The 23453-nt window shown below is 65.3% G+C and overlaps 4 protein-coding genes across 9 annotated transcripts in view; 1 reads left to right on the top strand and 3 right to left on the bottom strand.

Moving 5' to 3' along the window:
• The first annotated feature begins 1887 nt into the window (after nucleotides 1–1887).
• On the top strand, nucleotides 1888–10105 carry ECEL1 (endothelin converting enzyme like 1). 2 transcript variants are annotated; one of them, XM_075157200.1, is made up of 17 exons: nucleotides 1888–2631; nucleotides 4444–4512; nucleotides 4665–4775; nucleotides 5322–5414; nucleotides 5763–5887; nucleotides 6310–6532; nucleotides 6678–6776; nucleotides 6873–6947; nucleotides 7432–7529; nucleotides 7742–7800; nucleotides 7964–8015; nucleotides 8282–8349; nucleotides 8452–8576; nucleotides 8836–8901; nucleotides 9077–9172; nucleotides 9695–9771; nucleotides 10006–10105. In XM_075157200.1, the coding sequence occupies exons 1-17, from the start codon at nucleotides 1888–1890 to the stop codon at nucleotides 10103–10105; spliced, it is 2280 nt and encodes a 759-aa protein (XP_075013301.1). The 2 variants fall into 2 exon arrangements, with proteins under 2 accessions (XP_075013301.1, XP_075013300.1); XM_075157199.1 differs by having other exon boundaries at nucleotides 7432–7535.
• An 892-nt stretch (nucleotides 10106–10997) lies between these two features.
• On the bottom strand, nucleotides 10998–15109 carry LOC142085372 (intestinal-type alkaline phosphatase-like). Its single transcript, XM_075157198.1, has 11 exons — nucleotides 14200–15109; nucleotides 13535–13651; nucleotides 13304–13419; nucleotides 12892–13066; nucleotides 12563–12735; nucleotides 12343–12477; nucleotides 12183–12255; nucleotides 11965–12097; nucleotides 11656–11849; nucleotides 11406–11516; nucleotides 10998–11319 (listed from the first exon to the last, which is right to left on the bottom strand). The coding sequence occupies exons 1-11, from the start codon at nucleotides 14618–14620 to the stop codon at nucleotides 11057–11059; spliced, it is 1911 nt and encodes a 636-aa protein (XP_075013299.1). The 5' UTR covers nucleotides 14621–15109; the 3' UTR covers nucleotides 10998–11056.
• A 1055-nt stretch (nucleotides 15110–16164) lies between these two features.
• Nucleotides 16165–18188, bottom strand: LOC142085634 (intestinal-type alkaline phosphatase 1-like). The gene is given in 7 exon segments (XM_075157697.1): nucleotides 16165–16307; nucleotides 16424–16493; nucleotides 16573–16707; nucleotides 16817–16989; nucleotides 17094–17317; nucleotides 17319–17457; nucleotides 17648–18188. Coding segments are annotated over 7 exon segments (1029 nt in total). The 5' UTR covers nucleotides 17793–18188.
• A 1609-nt stretch (nucleotides 18189–19797) lies between these two features.
• The window catches only part of DIS3L2 (DIS3 like 3'-5' exoribonuclease 2), a 194953-nt gene continuing 191297 nt past the window's right edge, over nucleotides 19798–23453 (bottom strand). For all 5 annotated transcript variants that reach the window (XM_075157193.1, XM_075157194.1, XM_075157192.1 and 2 more), the window contains 2 exons: nucleotides 23070–23171; nucleotides 19798–20339 (listed from right to left, as the gene is read on the bottom strand). In XM_075157193.1, the coding sequence (XP_075013294.1) occupies nucleotides 20241–20339; nucleotides 23070–23171 (201 nt within the window). In that variant the 3' untranslated portion in view covers nucleotides 19798–20240. The remainder of the gene's footprint in view (nucleotides 20340–23069; nucleotides 23172–23453) is intronic.

The following is a 23453-nucleotide window of genomic DNA, read 5'->3' as shown; positions in this document are numbered from 1 at the left end:
CGGCCCGCCAGCAGCCCCGGGCAGCCTGCTGACATCCCCCGAGCAAGCCGGTGATCACCCCCGAGCACGCCCCCCGAGCATCCCGCGCAGCATCCTCGAGCATCCCGGGCAGCGTTCCCCGAGCATCCCAGGAGCATCCCCCAAGTGTCTCGGTGAGCAAGCGGTAAGCGAGCCCCGAGCACCCGCGGACACCCCGGCAGCATCCCTGGGAACATCCCCTGAGCATCCCCCGAGTACCTCGGTGAGCAGCCCGGTGAGCACCCCCCCGAGCAGCCCGGGGAGCACTCCCCGAGCCTGCCGGCGAGCACCCCGCGAGCATCCCCCGAATATCCCGGGCATCATCTCGGGCAGCACTTCCCGAGCATTCCTCGAGCAACCCTCGAGCATTCCCCCGAGCACCACAGGCATCATCCCGGCGAGCACCTCCCGAGCGTCTCGGCAGACACCTCCCGAGCACCTCCCGAGCATGCCGGCAGGCACCTCCCGAGCATCCTGGGCAGCATCCTCCGAGCATCCCGGGCGGCATCCCCCGTGAATCCTGGGCAGCGTCCACCGGGCACCCCCGAGCATCCCCTGAGCATCCTGGGCAGCATCCCGGGTAGCATCCTTCGAGCATCCCGGGCACCCCCCCCCGACCCCCCGCGCCCCATCGTGTCCGCTGTCGGCCCCGCAAACTTTCCGGCGGCGGCGGCGGCTCCCCGGCACGGGCACCGCCGGGCTGCGGCGCCAGGGCACAACTTTGCCCAAGTTGCAGAGGGAGCGGGGGCTGCGGGGCTTAGCGGGGCCCCGCCGCGGGGATACCAGCCACCTCCCGAGCAGCTCTTTGTCCCCAGCCTGTCCTCCCCCACCTGCAAATCCGGATGCCATTCTGCACCGAGCAAGGATTGGGGTCCCCTTTTGAAGCCCGCCACAATCTATCTATGCCCCCGCCCTCCTTTCCCCATGGGCAGACCCCCTCCTCCCCGGCACGGCACCCCTGCCAGACACCCCTGCCCATGGGGCACCAGTCAGCAGAGAGATGTTGGGTGGATGGGGAGGGGGGTTGCTGTGAGGTGTCTATAGGGTCCAGGGCTCCCCCCGAGACTGGGATTAACTTTGCGCACGCATCACGCACCGCACCACAATTTGACACAACGCAATGCAACACAGCGCACCACGACCCAACCCAACACAATGCAACGCCACGCCACACACCACGGCGCAACGCGATGCAACCTGACGCAGGGCCACACAACCCGACCCAACCTGCACACCCCAACCCCACGCCTTCCCCTGCAAATCCCCCCCAAAGCCTCTCAAATCTTCCCAAAGCCCCTCTTCCCCAAGCTGCTCACCCCCTCCGTACCCCACCCAGAGGGACTGGCAGTGTTGTGCCCCCCCCAGGCTGGGAAAGGCTCTGTCAGCGCGGTGTGAGGATGGGCTCGCTGGACCATCCTGGACATTCACCCGGCGTGGGTGCTCTCGCTGGTGCGCTGGGTGGGCGTGGGGTGTGTGTGGGGTAGAGCTGAAACCTGCCTGGGGTCGTGCAGGCAGGACCCTGTCCTGTCACCATCGGGGCTGGCAGAGGGGACAGCCATGGGGTAGAGCTGCCACTGAGCTCCTGGCACCAGGGCCAGTCCCAGTGCCACCAGCGGGGCACACAGGCAGGGACGGCGACACAGGCAGTGATGACGGCAAGAAGCAACCCCCCCTCCTTGCTCCTCCCAAAACCCCCCTCAACCACCTCCTCTGCCTTTTCCAGGAGCTTCCTGACTCACCCAGGCACCCTCCACCACCTCCCCACGGCGGGCACAGCTCCAGCATGAACCGCGGGATGCCTGAGCCTGTCCCCCACCTGCCCTGAGCCCCCCGCACCTGCGCTGCCCGTGGGGAGCCCCATCCCCGGCCATGGAGAAGACCTACTCGTTGACGGCCCACTACGATGAGTTTCAGGAGGTGAAGTACGCGAGCAAGTACCAGAGCGGCACCCTGCCCAACGGCTTCGCCCTCCAGCTGGGCACCGGGGCCAAGAAACGCCGTGGGGGGCTGCCGCGCTGGAGCCGCCGGGAAGTCTGCCTGCTCTCGGGGCTGGTGTTCGCCGCAGGGCTCTGCGTCATCTTGACGTGCATGTTGGTCCTCAAGTACCTGGCGACCGAAGGGGACAGCTATTGCCTGGAGGGATGCCAGGAGAAGAAGGCCTTCCTGCGGGCGTCCCGCTTCCTCAGCGCCAACATGGATGCCACCATCGACCCCTGCCAGGACTTCTACTCCTTTGCCTGCGGCGGCTGGCTCCGGCGACACGGCATTCCCGAGGACAAGCTGGTGTACGGCACCATCGGGGCCATCGCCGAGCAGAACGAGGCCAAGCTGCGGGCGCTGCTGAGCCGCCCCGTGCGGCGCCGAGCCCCCGCCTCGGCCGAGAGGAAGGTCAAGGAGTTTTTCCGTTCGTGCCTGGACCGGGCTGAGATTGATCGGCTGGGCCCGCGGCCCATGCTGGAGGTCATCGGGGAGTGCGGCGGCTGGGACGCCCCCCCGGGCCGTGGGGACCTCAACGAGCTGCTCTACAAGACGCAGGGGGTCTACAGTGCCGCCGTGCTCTTCTCCCTCACCGTCAGCCTGGACGAGAGGAACACCTCCCGCTACGTCATCCGGGTGAGGGCACCCTGCCCCTGGGGCTGTCCCCCCACAGCCACCCGCCTGTGCCGGTGACACTCCTGCCAGTGACACCATCCTGCCCAGTGTGTGCGTTTGTCTGCAGCAGGCGGCCAGGCTAGGGACAGCCCCTGTCCCTGGGGACCCCCCCATCTCTCCATCGTGGGACCCTGCTGTTAGGCTGCCCCGGGGTGAGGGTGGCAACTCCAGGATGGGGGGGAGGATGTGGGTGGGGGGACATGGGCAGGGGGACGTACAGAGTGAGGTGGTGCAGCTCATCTGGATGCTGGGGACAGCCCACTGGGGCACCAGGGTCTCCAGTGTGCCAGCGGCCAAGCCCCTCACCGTGGCATCCTGGCTGCCATCTACACACAGGGGCCAAGCCCTAGGAGGTGACAGGGGGATGCCTGCTGGCCCCACAGCACCGGGCCAGGGTGCCAGGGCAGTTGCCCACGGCTTTGTCAGCCTTCCCCACTCCTGCCAGCCTGTGTCCCTCACCCTGTGGGTGGGCTTTGTCTGGGTGGCGAAGCCTCAAGCACCCTTGTGGGTGTGGGAGCGTGGTGGTGGGCACAGCAACGGCATGGTGGGGATGCCATGGTGGATGGCACAGCAGTGGGGGCACAGCAATGGCACGGTGGGAACATGGGGGTGGGTACAGCAGGGACATGGTGGGCATGGGGGGAGCGAGCCTGGTGATGGCATGGTGGGGACGAGGTGTTGGGGGTGACACAGTGGTGGGGCTGCAGCCTCCCCGCCCCCTGTGAGATGGTGGGGCTGGGTGGGGGGGTGAGTGTGAGGGCCCGGGGAGGAGCAGGGCCGTGCTGACGGCTCCCGTGTACGCTAGAGGGAGCGAGTGTCACGGGGAAAGGGGCTGGGCGGGGGTGCAGGTGTGCGCGGGGCGTGGCAGGCTGGGCGTGGGGAGAGGGGTGTGACAGCAGGGCTGGGTGTCAGGGCTGGGGGGGGATGTCAGGGTGTGGGGGGGGGGGGTGAGAGCGGGTGTGCGATGGGTGCGAGTGTGACAGGGGGGTGCGTGAGGAGGCTGGGGGGGGAGGGCTGTACGTGTGGCAGTGCCTTTGTGGGAAACCAAAGGAGGGGGGGGCGGGGGGGAGGCTGGGGGTGCCTGTGGGTGTGCGGGGCAGCGCTGCGGTGCATATGGGGGGACGCGGGGGGGTGAGCGAGAGAAAGGGGGGGGCGTGTGTGTGTGTGTGTGTGCATGGAGACGGTGCATGCGTAGGGGTGTGAGGAGGATGAGCATGCACAGGTGCGTGTCGTGAGGGGTGGGATACGGGAGGGTGTATGTATATACACGTATGTGCAAGTGTGTTCAGGTGTGTGTGTGGGTTAGAGGCTGTGCCTGTGGCTACAGGGTAGCAGGGTTGGGGGGGGGGGGGGGTGTGAAGGTTGGGGGTGTCCATGCAGCGTGGCTCACCCCTGCAGCTCCCCTGGGGCAGGCTGCAGCACAAGAGCAGAGCCAGCCGTGGGGCAGGCGTGGGGCCACCATGGGGCAGGCGTGGGGCGATCTGTGGGGCTGCACAACTCAGGCCATGGAGCAGGGGTCTGCCCTGTGCCCAGCACTCCCAGCTCATTGCTTGCTGCCCGCTGCAGCTCTGGCACCCTCTAGCAGGAGGGAAACCAAGGCACAGGACCTGCCCATGCCCAGGGCTGACCCACCACCCCGCCACCCCCCAGGTCCTGAGGTGCCAGGAGCAATATGGGGAAGGTGGGGGGCGCCTTGCCAGGGCAGACTGGGGGGTGCGCCTTGCCCAGCACAGCCCCCCCTGCCGCTCACCCACTGCCCCCATCTCCCCTCAGATCGACCAGGACGGGCTGACGCTGCCCGAAAGGACCCTCTACCTGGGGCAGGACGAGGAAAGCGAGAAGGTGAGGGGGGGCCACCGATGCTGCAGGCATGGGGACACCAGGAGAGGGACCAGCACCCAGCATGGGTGGCAGACGGAGGGCACCCCGCCGTCGGCACTTCTGGGGCCGGGGTGCCTGTGGGGTGGCACTTGGTGTCCCTTCCCTTGGCACAGATCCTGGCCGCGTACCGGGTGTTCATGGAGCGGCTGCTCACCCTCCTGGGGGCCGAGCATGTGGAGCAGAAGGCCCAGGAGATCCTGCAGCTGGAGCAGCACCTCGCCAACGTGAGGGGGATGCCCACCCTGGGCTTTGGGATGCCCCTGCCCAGCCCTTGGGCACTCCAGTCCCAGATCTTTTGGGACCTCCATGCCTGGTCCTTAGGCACCCCATCTCCATCCCCTTGGGAACCTCCACTCCCAGCCGTTGGGAACCTTCACGCCTGGCCCTCAAGGATCCCATCCTCTTGAGGACCCCATGGCAGATCCTCAGGGATCCCAGACCCAACATCTTGGGAACTCCCAGTCCCAGCCCTCAGGACAACCACTCCAGCCCTTGGGGAGCCCTACATCCAGTCCTTGGGAACCCACTCCAGACCCTTGAGGACCCCATGCCCAGCCCTGGGGATCCCTGTGCCCAGCCCTTGGGTACCCCAACTCCTTGAGGACCCCAGGCCCAGCCCTCAGGGCCCCACTGGCAGCAGAGGGTTCCCGGGGCAGCAAGCCGTGAGGTTTGTGGGGCAGCAGCCCCTCTTGCCCCAGACCTATGCCCTGTCCCTGTGCCATCCCCAAGGCACGCAGCAGGATGGTGACAGCCGTGCCAACCCCGTGCAGATCACGGTGTCCGAGTACGATGACGTGCGGAGGGACGTCAGCAGCATGTACCACAAAGTGACCCTGGGTGAGCTGCAGCGCATCACCCCCACGGTAAGTACCCCCCGTGCCCAGCCTGCCACCCCATATCGCCCATCTGCCCTGTGCCCCACACTTGTCCCTGTTCCCCAGCTCCACGTCCCCTCTTGCTGCCAATCCCATGTCCCCAGGGCCAGCCTGCACCCTAGGTAAGACAGCACAAGCCCCAGTGCAATACCCCGGTGTCCCCAGAAATGTTCTCGCTGCCCCCCCATATAAGTCCACTTGAGGGTGATGAAACTACCCTGCATATTCCTGGGTGGGAAAGGGTGGTGGGAGGCTGGAAAGCCTGGAGGGGGTTTCCTGCGTGGTGGCATGGAGGGAGGGGTCCCTTGCCCCCCCCAACAGTGCCCACCCTGGCAGCTCAAGTGGAAGCGCCTGCTGGACCGCATCTTCCACGACAACTTCTCGGAGGAGGAGGAGGTGGTGCTGCTGGCCAGCGACTACATGCACAAGGTGTCCAACCTCATCCGCGTGACGCCCAGCAGGTGAGGGGCCCCGGCACCTTCCCCAGCCTGGCAGGGGGTGGGCAATGGGGTGGGCAATGGGGTGGGCACAGGGTGGCTGTGGCTGTTCCCCCCGCCATCACCCCTATCCCAGGGAGGCCAGGCTGGGCAGGGGGACTCCTGGGAAAGCTGTGGGAGAGGGCACTGTCGTGGGCCCCACAGCACCCTGGTTGTGCCCAGCCACCCACTGAGACACCCCCCATGCTAGAGGTCACCAGACTCATCATACAGCAGGGAGGGACACGGTGCCAGCCCGTCCCCAGGCCCCCACAGGACATAGTCACCCCTATGGCCTATCTGGTCCCCAAACAGAAGTGTCCCCACCCTGGGGCACGCTCCCCACCCTCCCCATGTACTTGGGGACATGTCCAGTGGGGGGAGCCTGATCCTGCCCCCATCACCAGGATTCTTCACAACTACATGCTGTGGCGCATCGTGGTGGTGCTGAGTGAGCACCTCTCCACCCCCTTCCGTGACGCCATCCACGAGCTCTCCAAGGAGATGGAGGGCAATGAGAAGCAGCTCGAGCCAGGCAAGATCTGCCTGAGCCAGGCCAACAAGCACTTTGGCATGGCCCTGGGTGCCCTCTTCGTTGAGGAGCATTTCTCCTCCGTCAGCAAAGCCAAGGTAGGTGATGCTGCCTGTGGGCATGAAGCCACTGTGTCAGTCCTGTCCCCTTGCCAAGGTGCCCACCTGGCACCCCCCAAGAACTGGCTGGCAGGCTGAGGGGTGGTGAAGATGCTGTGCCAGCGCCCGCGGTGACCTGCCACAGGTGCAGCAGCTCGTGGAGGACATCAAATACATCTTGGACCGGCGCCTGGATGAGCTGGACTGGATGGATGAGGAGACGCGGAGAGCGGCCAGGGCCAAGGTAGCAGCCCCCAACGTGGACCCCTGCCCTTGCCTCCACCATGGCCTGGGGGCATGGGGGATGGGGGCCTGACCCCGCCGCTCGCTTTGCCCGCAGCTCCGGTACATGATGGTGATGATCGGGTACCCTGATTTCCTGCTGAAGCCGGAGGCCATTGACAAGGAGTATGAGGCAAGGGGTGGCCCAGGGCCATGTGGGGGCGTGGGCACATGGAGGCGGGGAGATATAGTCCCCACATCTGCCTCAGGGTCTGCGGAGACCAGGATGGGGAAATGCCCCCAAAACAAGCCATCTCCTGGTAGCTCATTGTGTCCACCACTCGCATGGCCATAGCCAGTGGCCAGTGCCATGCTGTCCCTGGGGTCTCAGATGACGTCCCCTTCCCCACATCACAGCCCCCAGAGCTCAACCCCATCCTCAGCAAGAGTTGGGGGTGCCCCTAACTCTGCGTGGCCCAGGGACCCCACAGAGGTGACGGATATGCGGCCACCCACATATGTGGGCACACAGAACAGGACATGAGGACACACTCGTGCCACATCTAGCCCACGGCCACAACCCCACACCCTCAGTCCCCAAGGCTCACAGGGGTCTCCACACTCTTGGGGCTGGCACTTGGGGCTGGCATCCCCCTGACGTGACCATGCCCTCCCAGTTCGAGGTGGACGAGAAGACCTACTTCAAGAACATCCTCAACAGCATCGCCTTCGGCATCAGGCTCTCGGTGAAGAAGATCCGGCAGGAGGTGGACAAGTCTGCGTGGGTATCCCCTTGCCCTGGGGGGCACGGGGGGCACAGCATGGCCCCACCGATGGCCCCTGTCCCCATGCCCGGTTGCACCCGTATAGGCAGGAGGGCACAGGGCAAGCCAGGGATGCCCCCCCAACCCTCCAGCTATGCAAGGGGGTGGCATTTCCGTGCCCCCCCGTGCCCCCGCAGCCTGGCACCGCTGTCTCTCCTTGCAGGTGGCTGCTGCCTCCCCAGGCACTGAACGCCTACTACCTGCCCAACAAGAACCAGATGGGTGAGGCATTGCCCGGCCCCCCGGCTCAGCCCCCCTGGGGAGGGGGGTGTGGGGAGGGCCCGAGGCGGGGGGCACAATGCAGGGTCCCCTGGTGCCAGGTGATGCCTCAGGTGGGCACAGGACAGGGTGGCCCACCAACTGCAATGCTCTCCTGTGTCCCCAGTGTTCCCCGCTGGCATCCTGCAGCCCACCCTCTACGACCCCGAGTTCCCGCAGTGAGTGTGGGGCTGGGGCATGGGTGGGGGGTGCCAGGGCAGGGTATGGGGGTGGGGACAGTGCCATGGGTGAGGGGTGCCAGGGCAGGGTATGGGGGTGGGGATAGTGCCATGGGTGGGGGGTGCCAGGGCAGGGTATGGGGGTGGGGACAGTGCCATGGGTGGGGGGTGCCAGGGCAGGATATGGAGGTGCCAAGTCCTGGAGTCACCGCCATCCCTGCCAGCACCATGCCCTCCACTCTCTCACCTCTGCTCCCTGGCAACAGGTCTCTGAACTACGGTGGGATCGGCACCATCATCGGGCATGAGCTGACCCACGGCTATGATGACTGGGGTGAGTGACCCCCCCACTCCGTGCCGGGGGGCAGCCAGGCAGGGTGGGGGGCAGGACGCCTGTGTCCCTCGGGACTACCGGTGGTGGCGGTTGCCTTGGCAGGGGGACAGTACGACCGGCACGGGAACCTGGTGCACTGGTGGACGGAGCGGTCGTACAGCAAGTTCCTGAAGAAGGCGCAGTGTATCGTCAACCTCTATGACAACTTCACCGTCTACAACCAGCGGGTGAGACCCCCTCACCCGCTGGGCAATGCCTGGGCACACACAGCCCCATGGGGGGGTCCCCGCTGCTCCGTGCCCACAGGAGAGCGTGGCTCTGCCCTGCCCAGCCCTGAGACCTGACAACTCATCACACCTCAGCTGGGAAATTCTTCCCAGGGCACTGGGTGGGGGAAACTGAGGCACAGCCTCAGTGCCAGGGTGGGGACGGAGGGATGACTGGCTGATGGGGGCATCTCCGCTCACCCCATGTCTCTCTCGGCAGGTGAATGGCAAACACACGCTGGGGGAGAACATCGCTGACATGGGGGGGCTCAAACTCGCCTACTACGTAAGTGTCCCCCCACACCTGGGGTGTCACGGCCCCGGCAGGGCCATGGGGCAGCTGCTGATGCCACCCCCACGGGCCTGATCCAGCTTGCTGGTGGCTGGTGGGCTCTAGGGGCAGGCTCAGGGCAGGTTTGGGGAGCACCCAGGCCGTGCTGAGGGCACCCTTTGTTCTCCAGGCCTACCAGAAGTGGGTGCGGGAGCACGGCCCTGAGCACCCCCTGCACCACCTGAAATACACCCACGACCAGCTCTTCTTCATCGCCTTCGCCCAGGTGAGCCCCTCCCCTCCCCACACGTGGCCCGTACCGGGACGGGGGGGGGGTCACTCAGTGTGGGGCCGGTGGCCCCGCGGGACGGGGCAAGAGCCACGCCAGACCCGGTGCCCAGGAGCTGGGCTGGGCTCCATCAGCAGGTCCTGGGCTCGGGGCACAGGGCTCAGCCCTGCAAGGAGCAGCCGGCACAGCCCCTGCTGCTCCTGGGAACCCTACAATAACAAACACGTGCCTCCCATCCCCTCCAGATACCCCACAGTAACAAATGCACATGACCCTGGCCTCCTAGGAGACCCTACAATAACAAACATGCCCCTACGCTCTCCCAACCCATCTATACCACATACACAGGCTCCCAAGAGACCCTACAATAACAAGCACAACCAGGCCATCACTGCCCTTGTCCCGCAGCAGTAAGAAGGGCCGCTGTGCCCCGGTGGGTGCCAGGACCCCACGGGCCCCAGTGGGTGCCGGGACCTGGGGTGCCCCATCCGCTCACCCAGGAACCTTTCTCCCCTGCAGAACTGGTGCATCAAGCGGCGATCCCAGTCCATCTACCTGCAGGTGCTGACGGACAAGCACGCCCCGGAGCACTACAGGTACCAGCCGGCCCCAAAATGGGGGGGCACAGCGGGTGCCAGACTTCCCCACGTCTGGCAGTGCCGTGCAAAGTGGGGTGGGCACCAGCACAGCACCAGAAGGCTCTGGGTGGGCATCCCTGGGGCAGGGGATGGGGTGCTGCTGGGGTGAGTGGGTGACCCCAGCAGGGTGCATGGCAGCGCTGTGGGGGGCAGGGGGTGTCCGGCTCTGAGTTGCTCCCCCTCTCCTGGCAGGGTCCTGGGCAGCGTCTCGCAGTTCGAGGAGTTCGGTCGGGTTTTCCACTGCCCCAAGAACTCGCCCATGAACCCGGCGCACAAGTGCTCAGTGTGGTGAGGCCGATCCCCCCCTGGCAGGCTGGCACCCCCCTCCCCATCCCTGCCCGAGTGCCACCCTGTGCCTGCTCCCCACCTCCTCCCATCTCCCCCTCCTACTGTCCAGGCAAAGGGGGCACCCCCAGGTGATGCAGGGGGTCGCTCCCCCAAAGATGGGCACCTGCCGGAGGGGTGGAGGCAGTGGGGAGACACTTGGGGTGGGCATGAGCTCCCAGAGGCAGCTGCCTCCTGCTCATCCCCTTCCTACCCCCTGCCCTGCAAACTGGGTGGGTCCTGAGTCCCCATGGAGGAACGAGGCAATGCAGGACACCCCCCAGGCACCCCTGTACCCCCGCTTCTGTCCCCCCACCCCAAACCCTTCACCTAGCCCTACCACATCCAGCCCAGCGCCAGTCAGGGCAGGGAGAGCGACCAGAGACGCCGTGGGACTGCCCCATGCCAAAAGCCCCCCTGCCCGGTGCCCTCCCTGGCACCTCCCGTGCCAGCCCCACCCTGTCCTCGCATCAGCCCTGCCAGCGGGTGGGCACAGCCGGCAGGGCTCAGGGCAGGGCGATGCCAGCCTGCCCCGGGAGTGCGGGGACACGGCTGCCTGCTGTATTTTTTGCTGCTGTTTCTGGTCAATAAAGCGCTGGATATGCCAGGCGGGTGCAAGGGGCCATGGCCGGGGGACGGGCAGCAGCGGGCAGCACCCCCAGCCCTGCCTGCACGGCATGGGAGGTCACACACCGCTAACGTGCCTGTCCCACCAGCGTCACACCCCACGTTTATTAACCACCGAGCACCCCGCGTGGGTGGCGTAGAGCCCCCCTGTGCCCCGGATTCGGTGACCCACGGCTGCTGCATCTGGACCAGGGATGCTCCAAAGAGGTGCCAGCCACCTATGAGTGCCACAGCCATGGGAGGGGGGGATGCGGGTCCGGCAGCGCCCGTGGGGTGCCCCAGGGCCATGGGGTCAGTGGAAGAGAGGCAGGAGGAGGGTGGGCAGGAGCAGGACCAGGGGGCTGGCACGGGTGCCAGGGGCAGAGCCCCGCTGGCGGCAGGCGGTGTAGGGCTCGAGGCAGGCGGCGTAGGCCATGGCGTGGGCCACGTAGGTCTGCTCCTGCACCCCGTGGAAGAGGTGGGCCATGGGGCCCTTGGCCAGGATGGCCACGTCCTCGCCGCCGTGGGTCTCCGATATGAGGGGCACGGCCGCCTGCTGCAAATAGTTGAACTGCTCTGGGGAGGGGGGAGAAGGGGGTGAGAGGGCCAGTGGTGGCCCCCAGCCCCATCCCACCACCCAGCCATGGTCCCTGTGCCCTCACTGGCTGTGTCATCGTCCACGTCGGTCCGGTTGGTGCCTGGGTAACCCGGCCCATTCCCATAGAGGATGGACGTGTAGTTCTTCTGGTCAGCGGCTTTGCTGGGGGCCAGACCTGGGGAGGGGGTGATGGAAGGGGGGGATCAGCCAAGAAAACCCCGTATCATCCCTCCGGCCGCAGTCAGGGTGCCCCAGAGCCAGCAGCGCCCAGCACGGGGCCATGCCCCACTCTCGGTGACCTGGCAGAGCCCTACCGAAGATGGAGGAGCCGCGCAGGGTGTAGCCACCGAAGGAGAAGACGTGCGAGTGGTCGGCAGTAATGACAGTGAGGGTCTCCGCCTCGTCTGTCAGGGCGCCCGCCCGCTCGATGGCCCGGTCGAACTCCACCGCCTCCGTCAGCGCCTTATGGGCTGCACCGTCGTGGTGGCCGTGGTCGATTCTGCCGCCTGCAGAATCGGGTGCCCATGGTAGGCTGGGGACCGAAGGCAGCGCCCCCAACTCTTACCCCTGGGACGTGGGACCCCCCCCTCACCCGCCCCAGGGGCACTGGCCCCAACTTATCTTCCACGAAGAGGTAGAAGCCATTGGGATTCCTGCTCAGGATGGTGATGGCTGCCTCCGTCATCTCGGTGAGCGACGGGTCCATGGTGGTGTTACGCACCAGGTTGTACTTCATGTCCGCAGGTTCGAAGAGACCTGGGAGGGGACGCGTTGGGGACAGCCTCAGCACCTGCACGTGTCCCGGTGGCTGCTAGGTCCCGGCGCATGGGACATTTGTTACCCATCAAATAATTCACGCTGGGGTCGGCGGCGGCAGCCAGCATCTCCGTCCTGTTCCAGACGTAGCGGGCACCCTGCGGGCAAATCCCACGGGGGGGTTAGCGGGTGCCCAGCTTCGTGCCCGAGGCCAGAGGGCAGACTGTCCCCGCCATGTCACCCACCGGCCGCGCCTTCAGCCAAATGTCGATGAGGTTATTCCCATCTTCGCGCATCCCATTCTCGTTGTGGTAGGTGGGATACTCGGGGTCCCGCGTCCCCACGGGGGTCATATATTTCCGACCACCCCCCAAGATCACCTGGAGGGGACAAGACAGGCGCAGCGTTAACAGGGGTGCCCGGGGGGGTCTGCCCTTGCTCCCCCCCCCATGCACGGGTGCTCACGTTGATGTCGACGTTGTGGACCAGCTGCCAGGCGATGTCCTTGCAGCCCTGGTGGCGGGCCTCTGCGGTCATGACGGCATCCGCGTACCAGTTGCGGTTCACCACGTGGGCGTAGGTCCCCGAGGGCGATGCGTGCTGCACCCGTGTCGTTGTCACGATGCCCACCGCCTTCCCTGCCACCCCCCTAACTGTCAGGCCTCACAAAAGGCGACCGGCGGGGGCACAGGGTCCCCCATCATCGAGCCCCAGGATGCTCATGGGGGGGGCAGCCCTCAGCTTGATGCCCCTTGCCCCCCGCCCCAGCCCCGCTGCCCCATGCCCCCCGTTACCGGCTTTGCGGGCTCGCTCCAGCACCGAGACCACCTCGTTGCCCGCCGTGGTGTTGCATTGCGAGTAGCGGGCGGCCGCGCTCAGCCCCACTGTCTGGTAGTTGCCCTTCACGCCGCAGAGGTAGGCTGTGGCCGTCCCCGCGCTGTCGGGGACCTGCCGGTCCACGTTGTACGTCTGCCAAGGACGCGCACCAGGCTCAGGGCAGGAGGCGGTTGGCAGAGGCACCCGGTGGGTTGCCACCCCTTGCCACGCTCACTCGCATGCCTGAGGGCAAGTGTGGGACAGGCAGGGACCCCGTGCAACCCGTATGCACGTCCCCAGGGTGCTCCTGTGCCAGCAGCCCCGTGGGCATCACCCTGGCCCCATGCCCGCCATCACCCTGGCCCCGTGCCCGGCATGGCAGGGATTTACCTTGGAGAGAGCCACGTAGGGGAAAGCATCCAGGGCGAGGGGGGTCTCGGGGCCCAGCTTTCCCTGCTCCTGCCCCTTTAGGATGCGGGTGGCTGTGATGGTGGGGATCCCAAACCCTGGGCAAGGAGAGAGGGTCCCAGTCACCCTCTGGACTGGGTGCCCTCCCTGCACCCAGCTCTGCGGGGCAGCAGTGATGCCAGCCTGCCCGCCCGGTGTGCCAGCAGGACTCACCGTCCCCGAGGAAGAGGATGAGGTTTTTGGCTTGGCTTATTCTGGGCTGGATCTTGAAGGAAGCCTCGATGGCTGCGGCTGCCTGCTTGTTCCAGAAGGATGGCTTCTCCTCCTCCGCTGCGACAGGGCAGCACCCATCAGTGCCAGCTCGCCAGCACCCACATCACTTGGGGCACCCACATCCCTGGGGCACCTGCATCCGTGGGGTACCCGCTCCCTGGGCATCCCCATGCTGGGGCCTTCTCTGACATGGACCGAGCGGGTCAGGGTGCTCTTTGGGGTGGGGAAAGGCCATGCAGGCTTGCATCCACCGCCCAGCCCCGGGGTCCTGGGGCAGAGAAGGAGGGGGCAGCAAAAAGGGACACGATGGGGAAACTATCTGGCAGGTGGGATGGGGCCACATCCATGGAGGGGGGAGGTTACGGGCACCTCCCCCAGCCCCCCAGCCCAGAAGCAAGCAGGAACCTGACCCCACAGGGGAAAACTGGCTTGAGGTCCCCAGAAAAGCAGGGGTAACCCCTATTAACCCTTGCAGAGCCAGGCAGCCCCTGCTCCCCTCCCCAAACCCTCCCTGTGGGCAGCCAGGCTGGTGCCCTGCCGGGTGCCCCACCTCCCTGGGCATCCACTACAGCCAGCCGGGTACCCGTCCCCATCCTTGTCCCCACCTGGGATGGCAGCAGTGCTGAGCCCTGCCCAGAGGCCCAGGCAGAGGGTGAGGGATGCCAGGAGCTGCATGGTGAGATCCAGTAGCCCAACGCCGCTGGCAGCGTCTGCAACTCTGGCAGATCTGGGGAGGGACTTTGGACCAGGATCAGCCCTCGCAGGGTGTGTGGAGGGGTTTGCCACGCCTCTGATAGCCTGGTGTCCTGCGGGGCAGCTGGCACAAAGGCCATGGGGCTGGGCTGCAGGCACCTCCTTGGCACACCACCTTATTGCTGCTGGGGGGTGGATGGACTTGGGGCGCAGACGCAGGGAGCGAGGCGATGGGCAGTGCCTGGCAGGCGTCGTTGCCTGCCCCGGTTGCGGTGCTGCGGTGCCAGGCAGGGGGATGCCCTGGCCCAAGGTGCCACAGGCAGCACTGAGCATCAGACCTGGGGCAACGGGGATATCGGGAGCACCTGGGGGTCACTCATGCACTGAGCAGCCCTGCTCCCTGCCCAGCACTTTTTTGAGCAATAAATCCACTGATTTGGACCAAAACTCTGCTCCTTGTTCAGCGCTTGCCAGGAAGGTACCAACCCTTGTGTGGTTGCCTGGCAAAGCTGGGGGGGACATGGCCTCTCCTCACCCTCATTTCATCACCTCCTTCACCCCAATGCCTCCAGTGCTGGTCCTGAGGGGGGAACTAGGAGCCATGACCACCTGGGGAAACTGAGGCACGGGGTAGCACCGTAGGAGGCAACCGCTGCTGCAAACCCTCGCACAGCAGACGGAGATGAACAACCCGTGTTTTATTGCATCCCTTGATCCTGGCCACAGTGGGGCCCGGCTGCCGAGACCCTCGAAGGGGCAGCCAGGGGTGGCTCGGGGGGGGGCCAGGCAGCCCGGGCTGAAGCGGGGCTCGCTGGGGGCTCTCAGTCCCCTACCAAGCGGGCAGCCACCCAGAGGGTCAGGAGGGCGAGCAGGGGCTGGGGGGAGCGTCGGGTGCCGCGGGAGGCCCTGCGGGCTGCCCCGCACCAGGGCTCGGTGGCGTAGGGCTCGAGGCAGGCGGCGTAGGCCATGGCGTGGGCGATGTAGTGCTGCTCCTGCACCCCGTGGAAGAGGTGGGCCATGGGGCCCTGGGCCAGCACCACCACGTCCTCCCCACTGTGGGTCTCTGTCTCCAGGGGCACGGCTGCCTGCTGCCTGTAGTCCTTGTCCTCTGCAGGGTGGGCAGGAGAGATGGGGCTGGGGGCAGCAGGCTCCCCTACCCATTGCAGGGATGGGGGAGCAGCTCCCATCACCCCGGCGTCAGGGCGATTCCTGCCCAAGTGACACCTGAGCCACGCAGTGACACTGGGACCCAGTGGCCATGCCCGTGGGATGCTGCCCCAGCCACCCTGCGCCCCTCACCCCATCCCCAGCAGGCTCCTACCCGCAGCGGGGAGGCTGGCGGCCGGGCGGCCCCCATCACGGATGCTGTAGCCAGGCCCATTGCCATAGAGAATGCTGGTGTAGGCTCGCTTGTCCTTGGCTTTCTTGGGGGCCAGCCCTGGCACAGGGAAAGACACTGTCACCCCGTCCCAGCCGGCTGCCTCTCCCCAGCTACCCGCCTTGGCTGGCTCAGCGTCCAGTGGGAGCAAAAGGCGGAGGTGGGAACAGGGATGCTCGCCACCCCTCCCTGGGACCCACCAAAGATGGAGGTGCCGCGCAGCGTGTTGCCCCCGAAGGTGAAGACGTGGGAGTGATCGGCCGTCACCACGGTCAGGGTGTCAGAGGGCGAGGTGAGCTCACCCGCCCGCGCCACTGCCCGGTCCAGCATGACGGCCTCCATCAGCGCCTGCTTGGCCCGGCCGCTGTGGTGGCCATGGTCGATCCTGCCGCCTGCACGGGGAACGCGGCCGTCACCCCCATCCCTGGTCTCCTGGGACACCCACCTTCTCCCAGGACCCACATCCCACCCCAGTCCCAGCCACGCTGCCCGCCTGGGGCTACTCATCTTCCACAAAGAGAAAGAAGCCATTGGGGTTCCTGCGCAGGATGCGAATGGCCTTTTCCGTCATCTCCACGATAGAGGGGTCCGTGGAGGCGTTGCGGTTCAGCTCGTACTTCATGTCCTTGGGCTCGAAGAGGCCTGGGGGAGTGGGGCAGGGGGGGTCCACACTGGGGCCGCTTCATGCCCCCACCACCACCCCTGGAGCGGGGAGGAGGAGGAGGTGTTGCCAGTGGAGCAGTCAGTGATGCTCTTACCCATCAGATGGCTCACGGAGTCATCCTTGACCGCGTCCAGGCCCTTCTTGTCCCAGACATAGCGGGCGCCCTGCCAGCGAGAACAGAGCTGGTGCCAATGGCACATTCCCCGTGCCTGGCATCACATCTCCTCCACCTCGGCGCGGTACCTGCTTGGCACTCAGCCACTCGGCGATCAAGTCCAGGCCATCCTTCCTGGTGCCATTCTGAGCTGGGTCCTCCGGGTACTCAGGGTCCGGGGTCCACTTGGGGGTCATGTACATCCGCCCGCCGCCCAGGATCACCTGCCAGGGAGCGGGGAGCTGCCACCGGCACCGCCACAGCCCTGCAGCTCAGCAGACCCTCCCAACGTCCCTGGTGTCCCCTCCCTCCCACGCCTGCTCCCCGGCTCACGTTGATGTCCGTATTGTGCACCAGCTGATAGGCGATGTCCTTGCAGCCATCCCGCAACGCCTCCTTGGGCATGTTGGCATCGGCGTACCAGCTCCGGCTGGCCGAGTGGGCATAGGCTGCCCCGGGGGATGCGTGCTGCACCCGCGTGGTCGTCACGATGCCCACCGACTTGCCTGCAGCGTGGGCAAGTGTTTACGGGGAGCCCGTCCAGCCCTGCACAGCATGGGATGGCCGTGCCCTGCCAGGCTCTTCGACAGGGTTGCCCACTGCCCCGTACCTGCCAGCCTGGCCCGGTGCAGGATGGAGTCCACCTCGTTGCCAAAGGCGGTGCGGCACTTGCCGTAGATGGCTGCCCCGCTCAGCCCCAGCGTCTTGGCATTGGCCTTCACCCCACAGAGGTAGGCTGTGCCCGTGCCAGCACTGTCGGGCACCTGCCGGTCGATGGTGTAGGTCTGGAAGCAAGCGGGGGCCAGTGGGGTTTTGAGCAGGGGTAGGGTGGCCACCCCCTGGCGCTGCCCCACGCACCTTGGCCAGGGCCACGTGGGGAAAGGTCTCCATGGCCAAGACGCTCTCCTCACCCGAGCCGCCGGCCAGCTGTCCCTTGTAGATCCGAGCTGCTGACACCGTGGGCAGCCCCATGCCTGCGGGCATGGCAGAGCCGCAGGGTGGCAAGGGGCCAGGACCGGGGACGGTCCTGCCCTCCCCAGGCACTGCCTGGGGCCGGCCAGAGAGGAAGGGACCTGCACCAGCCCCATCTTCTCACCAGCCACATCCCCTGGCTGCTGTGGAGCCGCGGAGCCACAGGGCCGGGCTGGGACCCAGGGGACTCACCGTCACCCAAGAAGAGGACGATGTTTTTGGCCCGCCGTGTCGCTGGCTGCAAGGCGAGGGCTGACTCCAGCCTCCTCCTGGCCCCTTCGTTCCAGTAGTCTGGAGTCTTCTCGGCATCTGGAGGCAAGAGCAGAGCCTGGGACATGCAGGGGCATGGGGCACCCTGAGGGTCCCTGGGGACACCCCCCGCCAGAGACCAGGGCGGGCGTCTCCACCCAAGGTGAATTTAGCTGCTCTGAGCCGCCTCCGTGGGAGCCTCAGAAGGGCCAGGAGCCCTTTGGAGACCAGCCTGGCCTTTGGCAACCCCAGCATTGCCCAGAGCCCATCTGCAGAGGGGGAAACTGAGGCACAGTTTGGCAGGGAAGCGCCTTGTGCCTCTCAGCAGCGGGGACAGGGCCTACTTTGGTGGGGGCTGAGACAAACCCATTCAAAGTTTGGGGTCTCAAACCATTCCAAGCTCCCGCGACAGCTGGGAGGGTTTGCCCTCGCTGGTATCCCATGAAGAGGTGATAGGGTCCCCAGAGACCCCCAGAGAAATGGCGCCGCTCCCGGACCCCCCACCGAGGGCTCACACCCCCCTGTCCCACACGTCCCCGCTCGAGCTGTCACCTGAGGCCGCAGCGGCGAGCTGGGCGAGGAGGCAGAGGAGAAGGCAGGTCCCAGGGGAGAGCAGCCGTCCCATGCTGCACACCCCGGCTCCGTCCCCAAATGCCGCCTGCGTCCAGGCTGGGGGGACAGCCCTTTATGGCCCTTCCCTGTCCAGCCGGAGGGCTGAGCCCCGCCGCGGGTGAGACACGATGGGCTGATAACATTCAGGGACTATCTCCCAGCCCTGCCCAGGGCCCTCCCAGTGCCCCCAGCCCTCCCTGGGGCCTCCCCCACACCGGCGAGGGAGGACCTCCAGCCCATCCCTGGGGACCAGGGCACCTCGGGGCCCCCAGCTCCCACGGTGGCGGCTGCCTGCGGGACCCCGGGGAGCGGCAGGGAGGGCGCAGGGCAAAGTGCTGTTTTTGCAGACAGGCTGAGCTGGGCCGGGCTGGATTTGCCTTGTTTCCCCTGAGACAAACGCGAGGAGGAGGACACCGGGCTGAGGGGTAGGGGGAGGACATCTTGCCTTTGGTGTCAGTGTCCTCAGGTCCCCTCTCCAAGGGGACACGGTCACACGCTGCCTGTCAGGCCCTGGGGCAGCCCGTGCCAGCGCACCCGCACAGCAAGGCACCTGCTGCGGGCAGGGAGCACTCAGCGACGAGCAGGAGACCCAAGGAGGAACAGGCTGCTCCCACCCGCTCCCACGTCCGAAGGTGATGTCCATGCGTGGTCGCACCAGGCCACCTGGAAGGACGCGACCAGCAGCGCAACCCCTGGGGACCGACCGCAGGTGACCCTGATGGCTTTCACAGCTCGCCAGCTCCTGGGGAGCGTGTTGTACCCAGCCCTGACCCACCCCTGGGCCCGATCCCCCACCCTGAGCCGGGCAGCCCAGGTTTGGCCAGCTCCTGGCTCCTGCAAAGGGCAGACTGTCCATGCCAGGGCCACATTTGCCACCACCCACGAGGCAGAGTGAAGCAGGGTCCCCTCCCTGCCTGGCACAATGGATCCACTCCTTCTCGCCAGACGTCAATCCCTCCACCAGCCGCCACTCGTGGCTGCCCGTCCCTGTGGGGGTGATGAAGCAGAGGCTGCCAGAGCAAGCCCGTGTCCCCGGGGACATCCTGCACGGTGTGGGTGGGGGACACGGGGACGGAAAGCAGGCAGAGGTGCCGGGCGCAGAAGGGCTGGTCGGTGCATGAGAGGCTGGATGCTCTCTCGAGCAGCAGGGAGAAGCGAGGACGTGGTGCTGCAGGGTGCCCGAGTGGGGTGAGGCTGAAGGCCAGGGTGTGAGGGGCTGGAGCAGACACCCGGTGACACCCGGTGAAGGCTCAGACTGAGGGATTTGCTGCTGGAGCGGCTGCCGGGAGCACACATCCACCCGATCCCCCACGCCCTCCGGCCGAGCACATGCCGGGGCTGGGGGAGGTGGCAAGGCCACTTGGATTTCACAATGCCCGGGAAGCGGCAGGCAGGGGAAGGCACGGGGAGATGAGTTACTGCTGGGATTCCTGGCTGGGGGGACGCAGAGGAGACAAAACAAAACCTGCGCGAGCCCCCCATGCCACTGCTGACCCGGCTTTTATTTCATGACACACAACCCGCAAGAAACCCTCCAGCATGGCCCCACGGCCGCATCCCACTGCATCCCACCGCATCCCACCCGGGACGGTGGAGCCAGCCTCTCTCTGCTCCCGGGGACACGTGTCCCCAGTCGGCCCTCACCATGGGCACCCGAGGTGGCTGGGGCCAGACACCGCTGCCTTAAAAAAGAAAAAAAGCGTCAAGCTAAAAATATCCAAGAGCAGAAATGCTCTGCCTGGGGCAGGCTCAAGCCCTGAGCCCTGCTCCCAGCCCGAGTTAAAATCCAAACCAGAAATAAAACGGCATCGGTTTTAAAACTCAAAACCCCAAACTCCTCGTGGGTCCCCTCCGTCCCCGGCGGGTGCTGGGCCTGGGAGGTGAGCAAGTGTCGGCAGCGGGGAGCGCGCGCAGCCCAGGGCGCTCACTTCTCCGAGCTCGGTCTCTTGAGCAGGGCGCTGTACTTGAGCGGGACACCGTCTGACGTCAGCACGACCTCCACCAGCGTGAAAATGGTGATCACCTTCAGCGAGGGAGAGAAAGACAGAGAGAAGAGGGTTTTTCAGGCAGCTTGGCATCAGACCAGGATTTGCTTAGAGCCGTGCTGGCTTTTGCTTCCTCGCTGCGGCACCCATCGGGAGCCAGGGAATGGAGCAGGATGGCTTCAGATAGCTCTGCTGGGGTCCAGGGTGCTCCTGGGGCTGGGGCTGGACGCTGCATCTTCAAGGGCAACACCACTGGGTTGCAAAGCCAGCCAGGGAACCCAAACCGACCTGAATGAGCCTCCCAAAACATCCTCACTTGTTCCAGCCTGATCAGGCCCCAGTCTTGCTCTCCGCACAGTCTGGGAAGGAGCGTGGGTGATTGTGCCCTCGGCTTTGGGTCCCAACCTCCCCTAAAGCCCGCAACTTGGCCAAGCGTCACCGGTGAGTTGCAGCGAGAAGGGTTTTCCACATGGTGCTCAGCATCCCGCAAGGGGGGAACGACCCCCCTGTGCCCCCACAAGCGAGAGGAGACCTGGGAAGGGAGCACGATGGATGAGAGAGACGCAAGGGAATAAAGACGCCAGAAGATCAATCCCTCCTGTTCAGGAAGGCACCACTGCCTGCTGCCACCTCCCCTGACTCCATCTCGTCGGGCAACTGTGTGGATTAGAAGCATAAAGCATTGATCGGGTCTATCCACGGGCTGGCTGGGACTGGGAGGGGCTGCCCTGGGGCCATGGCCAGGCATTTGGGGACTTTGCTTGCCGGAGCCCGTCCCCAAGCCCTGCACTGTGGCAGGGCTCGTGGGGCCATCTGCTCGGGGCTGGCCTGCAGGAGGAGCGGGCACAGAGCCACTGGTGTAACCTTGTCAAACCCTTCCCAGCTCATCCAGCGCCGGCCGCTCCAGATTAATCATTCAGAGCAGGAAAATCTCATTGAGACTTAAACGTATCAAAGTGGCCAGCGAGGAGCAAACGGCGGGGAAATCCTCTGGCAGATGGCTGCCCAGATAGCTGCACCAGCACCCCACCCGCCCCAGCTGGCAGGAGTGCGGGGGGGTGGTGGCCATGGGGCAGCCCCCCACATCTGGGGGAGTCAAATGGGGATTATCAGGGCTCTCCCTTGCAATCCTGCCTCATCCCTTTGCTGAACCACTGAGGAACGATTTCACATCAAATCCCCCAAGTCTTAGATCCACTTCATACTCAAGCCTTGAGTAATGCCACCGAGGTCCTGGCCATCTCCTGGAGCTCGGGGAGAGATGGGGGCAACACCTCCCCTCCATGGCAGGGCCAGCCTGCCCAGACCCCTGCACACCTTCCCGCAAACAGCCTTCCCCGATGTTCCCACTGCCTGGCCAGGCTGAGCCAAACTGGGAAGCAGAGGCCAAGCACCAGGGCCAGGCAGGGAGCTGGGGGTGTCTGGTGCCGCGGGGTGTCCGGGTGACAATCCCCACAGTTCAGCATGGCTCCCGGGGATCCGGCTCATCCCGGGGCTGGAGATTTATCAACTCGGGGATCTGCTGGCTCGGAGGACAGCTCAGAGCCTGCTCCCAGGGGAGGGCTCTGGTGTTTTCTTAGGAGGTGTGGAGGGTTCGTGGAGGAGTTTCCTCTACTGCCAAGTGTTTGCTTAACCAAAATGGGCCCTGCTCATGCTGGGGCGTCATTTTTCATGCAGGTCCCTGCTAGGGTGTAAGTGATACCCGCTCTTGTAGTAAAGGAGGAACCGAGACCACTTCGGGCCATGTCCAGGGGCTTCTCTGAGCCAAGCTGAGAAGGGAAAGCTCAGCTTCAAAGGAAGGGAGGCCTGCAGAAACGCCTGCAGCAGCCGGGGAGCTCGGCCAGCTCTGACCGCAACATCTCCCCTGGGAAGGAAAGGACTCCCCAGGACAGGCACCATTATCAGCTGGGATGGTCAGCCCGGCCCTGCTTCAGGAGTCCTCTTCATCCAGCTCTAGGTGGACAAGGATGGGTTGCACTGGGCTTGGTTGGAAATGGGGTTCAAGCGCAGGGCCCCCAGAGTGGTGCAGGGATAGTTTGGGATTCAGCCCTCCCGTCCCTGCCCAGGCAGCAGGCAGGGATCACAGCAGTCAACACAGCTGTGATTTTATAGCGACGCCAGACAAAAGTTGGCAAAGAAGCACCACTTAATCAAGCCAGACAAATACGATTGCTCCCTTTGATTGAGTTACCGAGTTAATAGATGACAGGGACACAAGAGAGAGATTTCTAGATGCTGTTAAACCATTTGACACCACATCTCAGGAAGTCTGACTTTAAATATTCCTCCTAATTGGGTCTCAACCCTGTCACAGGGATGGAAACCCAAAGGAAGGGCCATGCCAGCGAGGGGCAAGGAATGCCAGGATGGGGGGAAGGGTCTAGACCGGAGCTGCCTTAGGCCTGATCTTACTTAACATCTTAATTGATGATCTGGAAGAAGGAAGTAAACAGCATGTTGATTCAATTCCTGGAGGAAACTGAATTGGGAGGCAGGGCACACAGCAGGCAGGGCAGAGTCTGAAGGCTGTGGAGGGGACAGATGCAGGGGCAGCGACGGGATGGAGCGGGGCTGGATGGGCGAGGAGGTTGAGGCTGAGATCGGGCTTGGTCGGGAGGCGACACAGAGGGACAGCAGGACTGACAGCCTGCGAGGCAGTCTTGCCTCCCGGACCCGTCCCTGCAGAATTTGTGGGATCAACCTGTCACACACAGTCTCCACGCCAGCCCCATGGTGTGGTGAGCCCATCCCATGCTGGGGGATCTTACCTGGGGCACAGATTCCTGCTCCGGCTTCTCCGGCTCCCACATGAGCGTCAGCTCCGGCTTCCTCCCCACCTTCTGGAAGTGGAATCCCAGCAAGGGCAGCGCCTGTGGGCAGGGAGTGCGTTGGGAACAGCCCTGACAACATCCCCCACTCGGCTCTCCCCCTCCACTTCGCCTGCAGACGGGGACGACGCTGCTTTTGCCCAGCACACTGCCTCTGCAGCTCTTTAACAACCGGGATGCAGCAGCCCATGAGCCTGAGCCCAGCATGTAAATCAGGGGCTGCTGCGATACACAAACAGCCCATATATCACGCTATATGTCCTGTTTAAAGATGTCATTGCCAGCCATATAACCAGGTTATTAAGAGAAGATGCTGTGACTAAC

This window comes from Calonectris borealis, chromosome 9, assembly GCF_964195595.1.
Source record: "Calonectris borealis chromosome 9, bCalBor7.hap1.2, whole genome shotgun sequence".
NCBI lineage: Eukaryota > Metazoa > Chordata > Aves > Procellariiformes > Procellariidae > Calonectris > Calonectris borealis.
This window is presented reverse-complemented; position numbering and strand designations above follow the sequence as displayed.

What these genes read in the sequence shown, in the direction of transcription:
- ECEL1 (XM_075157199.1), top strand. Translation starts at nt 1,888, where the DNA reads ATGGAGAAGACCTACTCGTTGACGGCCCACTACGATGAGTTTCAGGAG. An exon ending in CCATTGACAAGGAGTATGAG is followed by an intron (nt 6,948 to 7,431) that starts GCAAGGGGTGGC and finishes ATGCCCTCCCAG; the next exon opens with TTCGAGGTGGACGAGAAGAC. An exon ending in CCACGGCTATGATGACTGGG is followed by an intron (nt 8,350 to 8,451) that starts GTGAGTGACCCC and finishes TTGCCTTGGCAG; the next exon opens with GGGGACAGTACGACCGGCAC.
- LOC142085372 (XM_075157198.1), bottom strand. Translation starts at nt 14,620, where the DNA reads ATGCTCAGTGCTGCCTGTGGCACCTTGGGCCAGGGCATCCCCCTGCCT. An exon ending in TTTGGCTGAAGGCGCGGCCG is followed by an intron (nt 12,256 to 12,342) that starts GTGGGTGACATG and finishes ATTTGCCCGCAG; the next exon opens with GGTGCCCGCTACGTCTGGAA. An exon ending in GCGCGGCTCCTCCATCTTCG is followed by an intron (nt 11,517 to 11,655) that starts GTAGGGCTCTGC and finishes CCCCCTCCCCAG; the next exon opens with GTCTGGCCCCCAGCAAAGCC.